Source organism: Scyliorhinus canicula, chromosome 1 (assembly GCF_902713615.1).
Source record: "Scyliorhinus canicula chromosome 1, sScyCan1.1, whole genome shotgun sequence".
Lineage (NCBI taxonomy): Eukaryota > Metazoa > Chordata > Chondrichthyes > Carcharhiniformes > Scyliorhinidae > Scyliorhinus > Scyliorhinus canicula.
In genome coordinates, this window is record NC_052146.1 from 295,095,084 (window position 1) to 295,113,159 (window position 18,076).

The 18,076-nt window shown below is 49.4% G+C and overlaps 1 protein-coding gene across 1 annotated transcript in view; it reads left to right on the forward strand.

Moving 5' to 3' along the window:
• Nucleotides 1-901: 901 nt before the first annotated feature.
• LOC119964920 (tetraspanin-33-like) overlaps nt 902-18,076 on the forward strand; it is a 34,000-nt gene continuing 16,825 nt past the window's right edge. Inside the window, exons 1-2 of the mRNA XM_038795132.1 lie at nt 902-1,058; nt 1,210-1,324. Of these exons, the coding sequence (XP_038651060.1) occupies nt 1,229-1,324 (96 nt within the window). The 5' untranslated portion in view covers nt 902-1,058; nt 1,210-1,228. The remainder of the gene's footprint in view (nt 1,059-1,209; nt 1,325-18,076) is intronic.

Sequence of the window (18,076 nt, forward strand, 5' to 3'; positions counted from 1 at the left end):
TGCATCGCCTCCACTTCCACCCCCTGCTGAGCTAATCTATTGCACCCCAGCATTGGATAGAAGCGGGTAACTTCCTGCTCTTATGGCCGGATAATCCGTGCCCAGGAGTGGGGGAGAAAAAAAATCACTGACGAGTCCTGCTTCTGATTGCGGCATCATACTCAAAATAGCACAGCAGCAAATTGAAGATAACAAACCTACAACAGAGACAACTGGACATGCCGAGAATGAGCAAGGTGTGTCAGATATGAGGGTGGGTGAGGCTGGAGAGCCTATTAATTGATGCTCATGGTGAATATTTTCTGCATAGTTTTACGCTGCCGCATTCATTATATCAGCAGCAATGCAACATTGCACATTCTGCTGCTTGGAGTGAAGTCACAGTGAAACTCCAAGCTGCCCTAATGCAGTAGTGTCAAGTGGAAATCCGTGGTTGGCATGGCTAGTGACCCCCCCCCATCAAGTTTGTACCTTTAAACTATGGTGGTCAGCAACTACAGTACGGCCAGGTAGCAATGTTGCAATTTGCAAGCAATACAAATTTGTTATAAATTAGGCAACGCTGGCAGAAAAGTACATTTTAACTTTTGCTCCAAGTCTTTATGACAAAAATAACATCCCAGCATTTAATAATTGTCGTGTTTAAAGTTTCCGTCTACGTGTAAAATATATGGCTTAAAGACTGCCATAAAATGTATGTTTTATATCATTAGACTGTGTATAATATATTTATAAATGTACATAAATATACACATTTATACATGATTGTGCAATATATTGCTTAATTAAGTATGTCTGTGTACATGCCACAGAAAAATACTAAAGCCTTACCCTGAAGGTCAGAACAAAAGAGGAGGTCAAGGGCACAGTAAAACCACTGACTTCAGTAATTAGACAGGCTTTATATAAAAAAACCAGCACTGCAGCTGGTTCTGTGAGCGCCAGTGACAAACGTGTCCCTAATGATGCTGAATCAGTATTGCCATTCGTGTTGTGTCTGACTGCGAGCGTTCGGCTGATAAGAGAGTGTGTCTATTTCTGGTACATACCCAACCAGAGTGAGTTGCAGTGTTCAGTAACAGGCAGGCCCATTCACACACACACACACGCACACTGCACAAGAACACCAAGCTAGAAGTCTGCTGACATTTTCTTCATCGCTTATCATTTGGAGGAATCCCATCTCTTTCCCTGATATTTTTCTTTTAGCAGCTGCTGTATTTCCACAATGGATATTGGAGGAAGATTGAGCAGAGGCGTAAATATTACATTTATCAACCCCTGGATTAAGTATTATCTATTTTTCTTCAGCTTCCTGTTCTGGGTAAGTGATTGCTGAGACATTTACAGTCATTTTTTTTTTCCAGAACGTGTTTGCAGGTGTTTAATTTATTTTGTTTCAAGGTTAATTCTTGATGTTCTGTAACATCATCTTCGCCCAGCCATAGTCCCCGTCAGTTCTAATTGAATCTGTTAGTGAAGGGATTGTTTGAGCTTGCGTTCAAATTTCATTTGGATTATTACTGGGCTGTGATTTGTAATCATTTCTTGAGGTGCCTATCTGAAAATAAAAAGGATCTTCCGCTGTTTTTACGTGTTGGTGCAGTTATAATTTTAAGCTTTCGTGGAATTTACAGGAGTGCTGATTGATACTCTGAGCCTGTTAGACCAGTTTTGTTTGTGTGTGTGTGTGTGTGTGTGGGTAGAGTATTGTAAGTGCTGGGTAGCTTTAGGGGTTTTGTGTAACTGGATGAACAAGGATGTTCTATGTGGTCACCAATACCTGAAGTGTGTAGCGCCGAATTTCCATCCCCCTTCCTCAGCTGAAATGTATTGTAGGATTGTGTCCTTGAGATTTCTATTGACTTGATTTATTTTATGCGGAGTTCATCAGAAGATTATCTTACCGCTCTTTTGGCTCCAGAGGGCAGGTTGATCATCATAGGCTGGGGATGCCCTTCTTTGCCTGGCTCATTTGCACATTTGACAACGAGCTCTCCACCACCTTCTCAAGGGCAATTGGGGGTGCTGGCTGTGCTAGCAAAGCCCACACACACCCCATGAAAGAATTTTTAAAGCTAGAGTGATCGGGGAGTTGCGAAGACCCTTTCAACGTGGGAACATTGCGTTTAACTCCCGTCAGAGTCTTTCAAAGATTAGCTGGCAAAATAACGCCAGCATTTCCGTGCCAATGACTGTAATTACAAAGATAAACCGATTGTCCACGGTGCCCACAACACCAGGCCGCCTGCACCTGGGACATTGGCTGTGGTAGTGTGGAGCTGGTTAATCTGACCCGTCTCTTTACTCCCGCAGCTCAGATACTCCCTGTGGGGTAGTGATCTGAATCTGCACATTCAGAGGTCAATTAGAAGATAATTGGCACTGCTGCCAAATGCCTGTCTCTTGTCCTTCGAGAGGCAGGCTAGCAAGGTCGGAATAAAACAGCAGCAATGACCAATTCATTCTCATACAGTGATTCTTGGAGTAGTCATAGAATCCCTACAGTGCAGAAAGAGGCCATTCTGCCCATTGAGTCTGCACCGACCCTCTGAAAGAGCACCCTACCTAGGCCCATTGCCCCACCCCATCCCTGTAACCCAGCAACCCCACCTAACGCTTTTTGACATTAAGGGGCAATTTAGCACAGCCAATCCATCTAACCTGAAAATCTTTGGACTGTTGGAGGAAACCGGAGCACCCGAAGTAAACCCATTCGGACACAGGGAGAACAACAGCGACCCGGAATTGAACCCAGGACCCTGGAGCTGTGAGGCAGCAGTGCTAACCACTGTGTCATCGTGCCACCCTAGTGGGATGGACATGTGCTAGAGCAGGGGTGGGCAAACTTTTCCATGCAAGGGCCACATTCAGAAATTCACAATTTTAAAGGGCCGCATAGTATATTAAGTAAAATAATTACTTCACCCGGTTATGATTCTGGGCGCCTCATATAGAACATAGAACAGTACAGCACAGAACAGGCCCTTCGGCCTCGACGTTGTGCCGAGCAATGATCACCCTACTCAAGTCAACGTATCCACCCTATAACAGTAAGTAACCCAACAGTCCCCCCCCCATTAACCTTAAAAAAAAATAATAAAAAATTTTTAAACAAATTTTTTTTTTTTTCAATGACTTGATGGGCCGCATAAAGACCTTTGGTGGGCCGCATGCGGCCCGTGGGCCGTAGTTTGCCCACCCCTGTGCTAGAGACATGCAGAATATGTACACACACCACACATACACGCAAACACACACACATCACATACACATATACACACAGGTGTACACACACTCATGTAGACACACCGATGTAGACACATCACACACATATACATGTACACACATATACAACCTCCTCAATCCCTCAAACACTCCTTTCCAAAAGAAACTTCAATTTAAAATGCTCCATATTGGTCAGAATCTTGGCCCCCTGACGGGACAGGCACGGAGACGGGTGGCTGCTAAAAATAGCACATGAAAATGAAATGAAAATGAAAATCGCTCACTTCCCTGGCTGCATCCTGCCGCCGGATCATTTTCCCTGAGGCACGAAATGAAAATGAAATGAAAATCGCTTATTGTCACGAGTAGGCTTCAATGAAGCTACTGTGAAAAGCCCCTAGTCGCCACATTCCGGCGCCTGTCCGGGGAGGCTGGTACGGGAATTGAACCGTGCTGCTGGCCTGCTTGGTCTGCTTTAAAAGCCAGCGATTTAGCCAAGTGAGCTAGGGCAAGTAGTGGCTAGCCAATCGGTTCAAGGCCGATTAAGGCCTATTGTTGGAGACCACCTGCAGTTTTCCGGTTGGCATGCAAGTCTCCACAGTTGGCACGGGACAATATAGCTGCCTGCAGGTGGCCTCCTGACAGTGCGCCAGGGACCAGGTAGGCTTAGACACTATCTCTGTCTGACAACCCTGTCCCCCTCCAAAATGGAGATCTGGAAAAGCCTCTTTATTTTAAATATCAAAATGTTGGAGAGGGTGAGTCTCCATTTTGGGGCATCCGGCTGCTGCTTCTAAGCTAGAAGGCTTCCTATTGGCCCTCCAGCTTCCAGACTCCACCCACCAACCTTAATTGGACAGTGACTCCACCCATTGGTTAGCCAATTTGGAGGAAGACGCAGATGAGCATCTGTTCCCCACACAGTGCGGCCTTCGAGCCTTTAAATGAGCCTGACAATAGGTCCCCTATTTGGAGGGGGGAAAGGCTGTCAGACAGAGATAGTGCCTAAGCCTACAGCCTGCAGGGAAAATCCTGCCCATTATGGGTTCAGGAATATCCTGATTTTCACCCAGCTTGCTGTAGATTTAGATTTATTGTCCTGTTCTGCGTACAGACCAGGCAGATTGTCCCATACATGAAAAACATAGGACATACGATAAATACACAATATAACACACATAGGCACAGACATCGGACGAAGCATATGGAGTGCAGCACTGCACAGTACAGAAGATGTGTAGAGAGACCAGTTCAGTCCATAAGAGGGTCATTCAAGAGTCTGATAACATTGGGGAAAAAGCTGTTTTTGAATCTGTTAGTGCGTGTTCTCAGACTTTTATATCTCCTGTCTGATGGAAGATTGGATTGGATTTATTTATTGTCATGTGTACCGAGGTATTGTTCTGCATCCAGTTCAGACTGATCATTCCATACATGGAAAAAAAAACAAGTGGCATATATAAATACACAATGTTAATACATAGATACAGGCATCAGGTGAAGCACACTCATGAAGCGTAGTAGTACTCAGTGGAGAGTAGAAGAGGTTGGAAGAGAGAATAAGCCGGGTGGGAGGGGTGTTTAATTATGCTGCCCACTTTCCCAAGACAGCGGGAGGTGTGGACAGAGTCCATGGAGGGAGGCTGGTTCGCGTGATGGACTGGGCGGTGTTCACGACTCTCTGTAGTTTCTTACAGTCTTTGGCCGAGCAGTTGCCATACCAGGCTGTGACGCAGCCAGATAGGATGCTTTCTATGGTGCATCTTTAAAAATTTGTAGGAGTCAGTGTGGTCATGCCGAAATTCCTTAGTTTCCTGAGGAAGTATAGGTGCTTTCTTGGTCATAGAGTCGACGTGGGTGGACCAGGACAGGTTGTTGGTGATGTGCGGATTATTATTTATGTCTGGTAAACATTCACTCAGAATGAGTTAATGTGGAGTTGAGAGGTTGTTTTAATTCTGTCGTAGTTCGTGGGGTCAGTGCCTCTTTGATGCCCTTAACTTTATCCTCTTTGTGGGGTAGACCTCAACTCGGTACCCTAGGTAAATCACTTTGCCTTCCTGTACATCTGTATCAGAAAATCACTCAAAACCTCCTCTAGATTTGCTAGGTGCTCTTTTCCATGGCTCCTGTGATTAGTGCGTTGTCTACATATACTGCCACATTAGGTAGACCTTGGAGAATGTTCTTCATCACCTGTTGAAGAATGGTGCCTGCAAAAGGCACGATTTATGAGCACAGAGAGAAGGCCAGTAAAATGCTTGCCCAGCAACTGAGGAAGAGGGAAGCGGCTAGGGAAATAGGGAGGGTAGCGGATGGGGAGGGTAATCTAGTGGGTGATCCAGCAGCGCTGAACAAGGTCTTTAGGGACTTTTATAGGAAGCTGTACACCTTGGAACCCCCCCGGGGGACCAGGGGGGATGAGGCGGTTCCTGGACGGACTGATCTTACCAAGAGTGGGGAGAGGGTTGGTGGACGGACTGGGGGCCGTGGTCAGGATCGAAGAGGTATTGGGGGGCCTGAAAGTCACGTAGTTGGGTAAAGCCCCGGGGCCGGACGGGTATCCGGTGGAGTTTTACAAAATATTTGCCGGGATAGTGGGGCCGGTGCTGGTCAGGGTCTTTAACGAGGCAAGAGACAGAGGGAGGTTACCCCCGACGATGTCGCAGGCCACCATCTCGCTTATTCTGAAACGGGATAAGGACCCGGAGGCCTGTGGGTCATACAGGCCGATCTCTTTGATCAACGTAGACCCCAAGTTACTGGCCAAGATTTTGGCGACCAGAATTGAGGACTGTGTACCGGATATAATTGTGGAGGACCAAAGTGGGTTTGTAAAGGGGAGGCAGCTGGTAGCCAATCCAAGAAGGCTGCTCAATGTGATTATGATGCCCCCGGAGAGTAGGGAGGTGGAGGTAGTGGTAGCCATGGATGCTGAAAAGGCTTTTGACTGGGTCAGGTGGGATTATCTGTGGGAGGTACTAGGACGGTTCGGGTTCGGGGCGGGGTTTATCGACTGGGTTAGACTATTGTATCAGGCCCCGGAGGCGAGTGTAAGGACGAACAGGACGACATTGGACTACTTTAGACTGCACCATGGGACAAAACAGGGCTGCCCTCTCTCTCCTCTGCTGTTTGCACTGGCCATAGAGCCGCTGGCAATTACACTGAGAGCTAGGGGCTGGAAAGGGCTGGACCGGGGGGTGGGGGGGTGGGGGTGGGGGGGGTGGGTGGGGGGGAGTGGAACATAGTTTGGTTATACGCGGATGATCTGCTGTTATATGTATCGGACCCAATGGTGGGGATGGACAGTATTATGGAAACCCTGAGAGAATTTGGCCGGTTCTCCGGATACAAACTGAACATGGCTAAGAGCGAGATGTTTGTAATTCAGGCGAGCGGGCAGGAGAGTAGGCTGAAGGGGTTGCCGGTCAGGCTAGTGGGGGAGAGTTTCCGATATTTGGGGATTCAGGTGACACGGGACTGGGGCAGGTTGCATAAGCTCAACCTGTCCCGACTGGTGGAACGAGTGAGGGAGAAGGTCCAGAGGTGGGATGCGCTCCCGCTGTCATTGACAGGGTGGGTGCCGACTGTTAAGATGACGATTCTCCCACAGTTCTTGTTTGTTTTCCAGTGTCTCCCCATCTTTATCCCGCGGTCCTTCTTTAAGAGACTGAATAAAATTATTCTGGGATTTGTTTGGGTAGGGAAGTCCCCGCGGGTGAAGAGGGTGATGCTTGAAAGGAACAGAGGAGAAGGGGGGCTGGCGTTGCCGAACTTCAGCAACTATTCCTGGGCGACCAACATAGCGATGATAAGGAAATGGTTGGAGGGTGCGGGGTTGGTTTGGGAGCGGATGGAGGCTGCTTCGTGCAGGGGCATTAGCTTAGCAGCCCTGGTCACGGCATCTCTGCCGCTTCCGCCGGCACGGTACTCCACCAGCCCGATAGTGGTGGCGGCTCTTCGGATCTGGGGCAAGTGGAGGAGGCATGTAGGGGAGGTAAGAGCATCGGTGTGGACCCCAATCTGCGTCAACCACCGATTTGCCCCGGGGAATATGGACGGGGGTATCGACTGTGGAGGAGGGCGGGGATTGTGAGGATGGGGGATCTGTTCCTGGAAGGGAGCTTTCCGAGCATGAGGCCGCTGGAGGAGAAGTTGGGCTGGCGAGAGGGAACAACTTTAGATACTTACAGGTGAGGGATTTTGTACGCAGACTGGTGCCGTCCTTCCCACGTCTCCCGCCGAAGGGGAGGCAGGACAGGGTTGTTTCTAGGGGAGAGGTGGAAGAGGGTAGAGTTTCAGACGTCTACAAGGAGCTAATGAGAGCTGAGGATACCCAGACCGAGGACCTGAAGCTTAAGTGGGAGGAGGAGCTCGGGGGGGGGGGGAGCTGGAGGACGGTATTTGGGCAGAAGCCTTGAGCAGAGTAAACACGACCGCAACATGCGCCAGGCTCAGCCTGATCCAGTTTAAGGTCGTGCACCGGGCCCACATGATGGTGGCCCGGATGAGCAGAATCTTCGGGCTGGAGGACAAGTGTGCTAGATGCGCCGGAGGACTGGCTAACCATGTACACATGTTCTGGTCGTGCCCTAAACTCAGGGGGTATTGGCAGGGATTCGCAGATGTCATGTCCCAGGTATTGAAAATTGGGGTGGTAATGAGCCCGGAGGTGGCAATCTTTGGGGTTTCGGAGGACCCGGGAGTCCAGGAAGAGAGAGAGAGGCCGACATTCTGGCCTTTGCTTCCTTGGTAGCCCGGCGACAAATACTGTTAACATGGAGGGACTCAAAGCCCCCGAGGCTGAGGTATGGCTATCGGACATGGCGAGCTTTCTTGGCCTAGAGAAAGTCAAGTTCGCCTTGAGAGGTTCGCAACTAGGGTTCGCCCGAAGGTGGCGTCAGCGGGGGTGGGGGGGTCTAGGGTAGAGTAGAGTAGAGTAGGAGGATATTGAGGCAGGTCTGTGCGTGAACAGAGCCGTGGTTTGCACTATGTTTAATTTGTAATTCGTGTCTTGACTTCTTTTTGTTTTTGTACTGTACAATGTCACTTTTTCTATATGCCTAAAATACCTCAATAAAATTATTTGTTAAAGAAAAAGAAGAATGGTACATGCTGACGAGACACCGAAGAGCAGGCGTGTGTATATTTGTATAAACCCTTCTGGGTGTTTATCGTCACGTACTTCCTGGCTGGTGAATCTGGAACATGGGGGCACAATAGCAGGATAAGGGGATGATCATTTAGGACTGAGATGAGGAGAAATTACTTCACAAACCTTTGGTCGTTTGGGGAAATGAAGGGGTATGGGAGTGGGCAGGAGAGTGGAGTTGAAGTTGAAGATTACCCAAGATCGTATCGCAGAGCAAGCTCGAGGGGCTATATGTCGACTCCTCCTACTTCTTTTTTTTCATAAATTTAGAGTACCCAATTCATTTCTTCCAATTAAGGGGCAATTTAGCGTGGCCAATCCACCTAACCTGCACATCTTTGGGTTGTGGGGGCGAAACCCACGCAAACACGGGGAGAATGTGCAAACTCCACACAAACAGTGACCCAGAGCCGGGATCGAACCTGGGACCTCGGTGCCGTGAGGCAGCAGTGCTAACCGACTGCGCCATCGTGCTGCCCTGACTCCTCCTACTTCTTATGACAAAACACTTGCCATTGGTGTGGGCGACTGGTGATATTTTACAATGTGGAATGAAATATGTTGGCTGATTGCGCGCTTATGAACTGCCTTTGGAAGTATTACTTTATTAAAGATCGAACATAAATGCAAATTGCTGCTGCTTCCGTTTTGAGAAGAGGAACAAATTATCATCATATTTAGTACTTAAATAGTTCTGGGAACTGAGTTTGTGCCTTCAAGATATATTCTAGACCTTTGGGCTATTTGATTAGATAGGGCAATTACTATTGTATCTCGGATAAAAAACATCCTTCTGGGCATTTAATTTGCCCCAATGTGCCAGTTATATGGGTACATGTGTATCTAACGCACAGAGGAATTTTCCCTCCACTGTTGTAGACAATGGCCAGATTTACCGCCTCCCCCCCCACCATGTGTTTTCCAGCAGCTTGCCATTGGCCGCTGGACTGGATCTTCCAGCCCCGGCAAGGTCAATGGGATTTTATATGGTTCGCCCACCGGGGAACCTGCCACGGGGGAGTGGGGGGGGGGGGTCCCACCTTCACCGGGACCGGAAGATCCGCTGGTGGGAAGGTCTGGAAAATCCCACCTATTTAGGTTTCTGAAATGATACATTCCATTTCATTAAGATGGTTTTGCTCCATATTGTAATGCCCAAACTGTGTATGCCTATGTGACACAATTTCCCCCTGTTTCCTTGACGATTGAATCACATATGCATTCTTCAATCCCAAACCATTGGCGTCAACTATTTGTTCCTAAAAACAAGCCCGACCGAGCAGCAAGAAGCAAGATCAAACCTAGTTCTGATGAACCGTTTCACAGTTTGACTAACACGCAAGAATGAACAAAGGAGTACGAAACAGGGGCAGCTGTGAGCAGCATTCACCTGGCAGAATGATCCTTTTTCTGGGACTGTTGTGGCTCTGCGTGCTAGTGTTGCTGTCGCACTTTCTTCTAATGAGAAACCGCCTCTGCGATCCCAACCTGCCTTCTCTATTCAGCAGAGTCTTTGCAGCGTTATCTGCAAGGCTCCACAGCTGTCACTTGGAAATGCAATCCCTCCAACATCTGTTCTGGATGTTAAGGGTTCTGTTACTGAAAAAGGCACAGGAAGCTGTTCGCCCAGTGTCAGGTCTAACATTCATTCCTCCACCATAAGCAGCGCGACATTTCTCATTTTGTTAGCACTCAGTGACTGCCATATTTCCATAGGATATGCGGCAAAGAAGCAGGCCATTCGGCCCAACTGGTCCATGCTGGTGTTTGTGCCCCACCCAACCTCCAATCTTTCCTCATCTAAATCTGCCAACAGTACCCTTCTCCTTCATTTCCTTGTCTAGCTTGAATGCTAAATACCTTTCACTTCACGTCGCGAGTTCCACGTTCTCACCATTCTCTGGATAAAGATGTTTCTTCTGAATTCCCTGTTGTATTCTTGGTGACTATAATATATTGATGGCCTCCAGTTACGCTCTGCCTCACGAGTGGGAACATTCTCTCAGTCAAAACCTTTTATAATTTGTCCATCAGCCGCCTTCTTTCAGGAGGAAAGAGACTCCAGTCTTTCAATCCCTTCCTGATATGTATGTAGACGCATTTCTGCTGTCAGACTTGTAAATCTTCTCTGCACCCTCTCCTCTTCCTCTATATTATCTTCATAACATGGCAACCAGGACTGTACTCTTTAAGTGTAGTCTAACCGAGGTTTGATATAGGTTCAGCATAACCAGCATAAGCTTTGAATTTTATTCCTCTACAAATAAAGCATAGTTTAGAGATAGAGCTTGGGTTGCCTCTTTACGGCCTTGCTAACATGTGGCGCAAGGTTAGTGATAAACTCCAATGGATACTAGTCTAACCTTCCAAACTTTTCCTCATAAGACCTGTTGCTTGTACTGTGGCGGTTGGGGGGGGGGGGGGGATGCAAAGGGAGAGCCCCATTGATTGTGCTGTGGTGGTGGGATGGGGTTGGTGGTGGTGGTGGGGGGGGGGGAGCCCCGTTGATTGTTCTGTGGTGGTGGGGGGGGGCCCGTTGATTGTGTTGTGGGTGGGGGGGGGGAGGTTGGTGTGAGGGGAGAGCCCCGTTGATTGTTCTGTGGTGGTGGGGGGGGGCCTGTTGATTGTGTTGTGGGTGGGGGGGGGGAAGGTTGGTGTGAGGGGAGAGCCTCGTTGATTGTTCTGTGGTGGTGGGGGGAGAGGGCCCTGTTGATTGTGCTGTGGTGGTGGTGGGGGGGGGGGTTGATTGTTCTGTGGTGATGGTGGGGGGGGCCCTGTTGATTGTGTTGTGGGTGGGGGTGGGGTCGGTGTGAGGGGAGAGCCCCGTTGATTGTTCTGTGGTGGTGGGGGGGCCCTGTTGATTGTGTTGTGGGTGGGGGTGGGGTCGGTGTGAGGGGAGAGCCCCGTTGATTGTTCTGTGGTGGTGGGGGGGCCCTGTTGATTGTGTTGTGGGTGGGTGTGGGGTCGGTGTGAGGGGAGAGCCCCGTTGATTGTTCTGTGGTGGTGGGGGGGAGGGCCCTGTTGATTGTGTTGTGGGTGGGGGGGGGAGGTTGGTGTGAGGGGAGAGCTCCGCTGATTGTTCTGTGGTGGTGGTCGTGGTGGGGGGGGGGGGGGTCGTTGATTGTTCTGTGGTGAGGGGGTGGTGTGGCCGTTGATTGTACTGTGGTGTTGGTGGGGGGGGGAGGGCCCTGTTGATTGTGTTGTGGTGGTGGGAGGGGAGGGCCCTGTTGATTGTGTTGTGGGGGGGGGGGGGCAGCTCTATCAGGCCCCGCCCCGCCGGGCTGACAGCAGAATCGCCACGCACTGATTTTCTTTTCCAGAGTGCCAGACCATCTGGGCTAAAAACCCAGCTGTGCAGCTGAAGAGCTACTCGTCGGGTTTCAGTCAGAGTCTGACACTCCGCCCAGAGTCTTTGAATATTTCAAGGTAGAGGTGGATAGATTGTTGGTAAGCAAGGGAGTGGATAGGTTATCGGGGGTGGATGGAATGCAGATTCGAGGTTACAATCAGATCAGCCATGATCTTAGTAGATGGCGGAACAGCTCGAGGGGCTGAATGGCCTACTCCAGTTCCTTGTTCATATGTTTGTAAAACCAAATGTGGGTCCATTACAAGCGGAGTGAGCAGAATTTATAATGGGGAATAAGAAAATGGCAGAGATACTAAACAAATATTTGTGTCTGCCTGCCTTCCTGGAAGTAAATACTAAAAACCTCCCAGAAATAATGGAGAATCAAGGGGCTAGTCCGCTAGTGTAAACGAGGAACTGCAAGATATTAATGTTGGTAAAAAATTGTACTGGACAAGTTAATGGAACTTAAGAGTATATAAATCACCTTAACCTGATGATCTACATCCCAGAATGTTGGAAGAGGTGGCTGCAGAGATAGTGGGTGGAATTTCACAATAATTTGTCAGTGTCAGGCTCTGACTGAAAACCCACGTGTATTCTCTCCAGCTGCGTTTTCAAACGAGATTTTCTGCACAGAAATTCTGGGGGCGTGGTTTACGTCACAAAATCGCCCCATTTGATTCATTGATGGTCACCTTTCCAAATTCTGTTAACCCTGGATAAATTCCTGCAGATTGCAAGGTCGTAAACATAACCCCACTGTTCAGGAAAACCTGGCGTGAGAAAACAGGGAGCTGCAGACCGGTTAGCCTGATATCAGCTATAGGATAAATGCTATGATAAATTGTGGAATAACAGGACACTTGGCAAAAAATGGTCAGATTGGACAGACACACGGTGGTTTTGTGAATGGGACATCAGGGGCGCGATTCTCCGCTCCCCATGCGGTGTGGGAGAATCGCGGGAGGGCCCCCCGACAAAATTCACGCCCCCCTCGTGCCCCTTGCTTCATCAGTTTACAGTTTCCTGGTCGCCTCTTGACCATAGACATCCAATCTCCCGACACCTCCGGCCCCATCGGGACAATCTGAGGACTGTCCACTTCTTCCTTGAATTGGAGGCCCAACTTGTCTCAATCCACCACCCCCTCTTCCACCTGGCTGAACTTGTTCTCTCATTGAGCACTTTGTCCTTGAACTCATCTCACTTCCTCCAAATAAAAGACTTTGCTATGCGTACTAGCTACGCCTGCCTTTTTGCAGGATATGTTGCACATTTCTTGTTCCAGCCGTGTTTGGACCCCCTCCTTCCCCTCTTTTCCTGGTACATTGCTGACTGTATTGGCGCCATTTCCTGCTCTCAGTTGGAACTCAACAAAATTTGTCAACTTTGCTTGTAACACGGATGGCACGGCGGCCCCGGGTCACTGTTCGTGTGGAGTTTGCACATTCTCCCCGTGTCTGCGTGGGTCTCACCCCCACAGCCTAAAGATGTGCAGGGTAGGTAAATTGGCCACGCTAAATTGGCCCTTAATAAAAAAAAATTTTGCTTCTAACTTCCACCTTCTCTCACAAATACACGCGCCGTGATTCCCCGGTCCACCAGCCGCGTTTTCCTGGGCAGCACGCCCTGACTAACTGCCAATCACATCTCCTTCCTCAGCCTGCTGCACTGTTTTGGTCAAGCTCAACGCAAGCTTGAGGCACGAGGGCCAGGGGGTTGAGGCACGAGGGCCGGGGGGGGGGGGGGGGGGGGGGGGGGGGGGGGGAGCTGGCCAGGCTGGCAGCGGAAAGAGTTTACCACAGTCCCTCCTCCTGGTTCAGCCTGTGACTCCCTCGAGGCGGGGAAACATGGTTACCCAGAGTTCAATTTTAAACGGTGAATAAAATGAGTCACGCGGCTTCACTGTGATATTTAAAATGCCGTCTCTCCTCTTTGGAGAAGTCTGGGCCGCCCACCATCCTGACTGTATTAAAACCAGATGTGTGGGTTTGGGGCAGGACACGGGCTTCAAACAAGAAACCTGAACCCATGCATTTATTGGGGTTGAAATTACCCCTCAAAAATGTCTGAATGAGTCTGGCTGAATATCAGTGAGAGGAACGGCTGGGAAATACACTGAGCACTGCCCACAGGCCTTCCTAGACTGTTGTTGTTTTTGCCTTGCTGCCCTGTTAATTGGACTGTGAAAATATTTCATTTGATTTAATCTCATTCCTGACAGTAGCTGCTTTGCATTCCGAGCTGAACGACTAAGACTGAATGGTGATTTTGCAAACACTGCCCTGACTGTGCTCACTCCTGTTTTTGCAGCAGTTCATACACCATTTACATAAGCCATGATCCACCATTAAAGATAGCAAGCAGGGTCTGTGATTACAACTGCGTTCATCCTCACTGATGCAACCGTACTCTCAGATTGTCCAGTTTGCTCCATTAATTCCATAGTCAGGGGCACAGATAGGCGCTTCTGTGGTCGTGAAAAAGACTCCACATTGGTGCCTTGCCTCCCGAGTGCCAGGGTCCAGGATGCCACTGAACGGCTGCAGGGCATCCAGAAGGCAGAGGTCATGGTTCATGTTGGTACCAAAGAAAAAGATAGAAAGAGACATGAGGTCTTGCATCAGGAATTCAGGGAGCTAGGCTAAAAAGCAGGACCTCTCGGGTTGTAATCTCTGGATTACTCCCAGTGCCACGCGCTAGCGAGTATAGAAATAGGAGAATAGCCCAGGTGAATGCGTGGCTTAAGAGTTGGTGCAGGAGGGAGGGTTTTCGATTCCTGGTGAACTGGGACTGTTTCTGGGGAAGGTGGGATCTGTACAAGTGGGACGGTCTACATCTAAACTAAAGTGGGACTAACATCCTTACTGATGGGTTTGCTAATGCTGTTGGGAGGAGTTTAAACTAGTTTCGCAGGGGGAGGGGACACAGACTGATGGCAGAATAGGGACCCAGTATAACATAGAAAAGCAATCAGGTCAGAGGGAATACAGCAGTAGCAAGTTTCAAGGGAATAAGACAAGGCTGTAATGCCTCTACTTTAATGCCCCGAGTATAACAGGTAAAACGGATGAGCTAAGAGTGAGGGTTGATACGTGTGTAATGATATGTATAATGTAAGGAGTGTAACGGGTTAACAAGGTGATGTTCATGTATCTCAACACTAGATGGTACCACAGAGTAGTCTTATAAAAGGCCGCGTCTCTAGGTGTTCTGGGAGAAGGTTGTGAAGAGGGATAGTGAGAAATTGAGATAGAGTGTTAGTTGTACTAAAAAGATATAGGGCGGAATTCTCCGCTCCCCACGTGGTGTGGGAGAATCGTGGGAGGTCCTCCCGACATTTTTTCCACCCCCCTGGCGTTCTCCCCCCAGAGAACCAGGCCACCCCCGCCCCCCCCCCCCCCCCCCCCCCCCTCCCCGGCTCGGAAAAATCGGCGCTCACCGTTTTTCACGGCAAACGGCGATTCTCCGAGCCCGATGGGCCGAGCGGCCGGCCCTTCACGCCCGTTTCACCATGGCAGCAACCACACCTGGTCGCTGCATTCGTGAAACGGATGCCAGATGCCCGTTTGGGGCATCTAGGGGCCTGATTTGGACGGGAGCACCGCGACTGTGCTCGGGAGGGGACAGGCCCGCGATCGGTGCCCACCGATCATCGGGCCAGCGTCCAAAATGGACGCACTCTCTCACCTCTGCCGCCCGGCAAGATCAAGCTGCCACGTCTTTCCGGGCGGCGGGGGAGAAAGACGGCACCGCACATGTGTGGGTTCGTGCCTTCTGCGCACTGATGTCATCCGCGCATGCGCGGGTTGGAACTGGCAACCCGCGCATGCGCGGATTACATCAGAAAAGCGCCATTTCCGCGTCATTTCCAGCGCGACGAGGTCATGGCCGGGAACGACGGGAGCCCGCTCCTAGCCCCCCGGATGGGGGTGAATTAGGTGCAGGGAGCGGCCCCCGAGGCAGTCGTGAAGCTCGGTCGATTTCACGACGGCCATCCCGATTTTTATCGGGAGCGGAGAATACCGCCCATAGATTTCTGTAACATAGATTTTATACTGCTGTTTTATTAGCTATTACTTAGTGAAGTGTGCAAACCATTTGAAGTAGTGTAAAATAAACTAGCTTTGTTTCATATACATAGCTTGATGTTCTTTGTCAACACTACGACTTTTAGCCATCTTGGAGAACTATACAAGGAACACCACATGGTACCAGGAGTGGGGTAGAATCTTAAAAAAAAAACAACATGTGCTCAGACTTTAACGGCAAGATTGCTTCCAAACCTGTTACATCTGCTCACCCAGACAAGTCGAGACATCATGGAGAAACTGCAGATTCTGAAACAGTTACGGACTTCTGGAAAAATAAATGTTAACTGGAAAATTTTCAAGCAGCACTTTCAACTTTACCTATCTGCCTCAGATCTAGACTCAGCTAGTGATTAGCATAAAATTGCTTTATTTTTAACAATGGCTGGACCATTTCTCCACTGATGATGATAAAAAAAGATTTAGTGCGGTGATTGAGAAATTTGACCATCATTGCAAGGCTCAGATTAATGAGACCAATGAGAGATGTGTCTTTAAAAAGAAGGTTCAGAAAGATGGAGAATCCATGGACTGTTTTATTACTGATCTAAGATTAAATTCACAAACCTGCAACTTTTCAATCCTTTCATACTCAATGTTAAGAGATCCAATAGTTTTTGGAATCAAAAATGAAAAGCTAAGAGAACGTTTAGTAAGCCAAAAAGGTTTAACTTTGGAAGATGCAATTAAAATGTGTCGAGCGAGTGAATTATCAAGAAATCAGTATTCTGATATGCTGATCAGTGGTGCGAACAGCACATTGGGGCCGACTGCGGTGGATCCTTGGCGCAGTTCAAATATTGGCGCGTTTCAGACAGCAGCCATTTTGCGCATGCGCATAACCGTTCTGCGCATGCGCACTACAAAAAACAGCGTGAATCAGAAGAAGACCGTTCTGCACATGTGCAAAGCCATTTTGCGCATGACAAAAATAACGTCATGACGTGTGGACGTTGTGAACACGCCCACCACCATAAAAAAAAGAGTCGGGGAGGTACTGATTATGCGGCTGTGACACCAACATGACTGTCTCTCCCTCTCTCTTTCTGTCTCTCTCTCTCTCTCTCCCTCTCATCCCTCGCAGTTACTGAGCATTGTCTGTATGGAGCCAGTGGAGGCGGTTATTTATCTTATCACTGCGCTGGAGCAGCACAGACTCCAGCAGTAACAAACAGCGGCACCCGAGGAAGACCCAGCGGCAGGAAACCGGGAGGGGGGGGGGGCGCGCAGGGCAATTTCAGGGGCCAGCGACCACACCAGCCGTAGGCGGGGCACAAAGGCGCGGTAGGAGACCAAGGGTGTACAGGATCCGAGTGTCCTTCATGGCTCTGTCAGACAACGTGTGCCGTAGGAGACTCCCTCTGCCTCATCAGGGAGACTGCACAGCACCTGTGCCACTTTCTTACAGACTTGGGGCTATGTGGCGGTGGAGGATACCTGCTCCCAGTGGCCATGAAGGTCAAGGCAGCCCTCAATGTTTATGCAACAGTTATTCCAGGGCTCTTAGGGTGACCTGTGCGGAATTCCCTAGGTATCTGCCCATAAGTGGTCACGGATACACACTATGCATGGGCTTTAGATTTTATTCATTTCAGGCCCAGCAAGACGAGAACTCTTCGGCACCTTAGCTTGTCTGCCACAGGTGGAAGGGGCGATATAATGCACTCATGTCGCTGTATAAACCCTGTGGCACCAGGGAGCCCCCTTCATAAACAGGAAGGAGTTCCACTCCCTCAGTGTGCAGCTGGTATGTGACCATTAGATGCAGTTCATGTACGCGTGTGCATGTTTTCCAGGAAGTGTGTGCATGACAGTTACATCCTCGGGCAATTGCGGATCACTGTTATTTTCAACAGTCACCCCCGGCTGCAGAGTTGGCCTGTCGAGGACGAGGGATATCCCCTGAGGTCTTGGCTGATGATGCCAGTGCGGAGGCCGGAGACCGCGGTAGACGAGGCTCTCAGTGCCACCCAGTCTGTGATAGGGCAGTGCATCAACCTCCTGAAGATGCCCTTCTGCTGCTTCAACAGGTTCAGTGGAGCTCTTCAGTACAGCCTCCAGAGGGGCGCCCACATTGTGGTGGTTTGCTGTGCCCTACATAACCTGGCTCTGCAGTGGGGCGACAACGTTCATGAAGAGGACCTGGAGGAGTGGTACATGTTCTCGGATGAGGAGAACTTTCAGGAAGGAGTTGCGGTTGAGGTCGTTAAGGATTCAGAGGATGGAGGCTAGGGAGGGGTGAGGATGTGC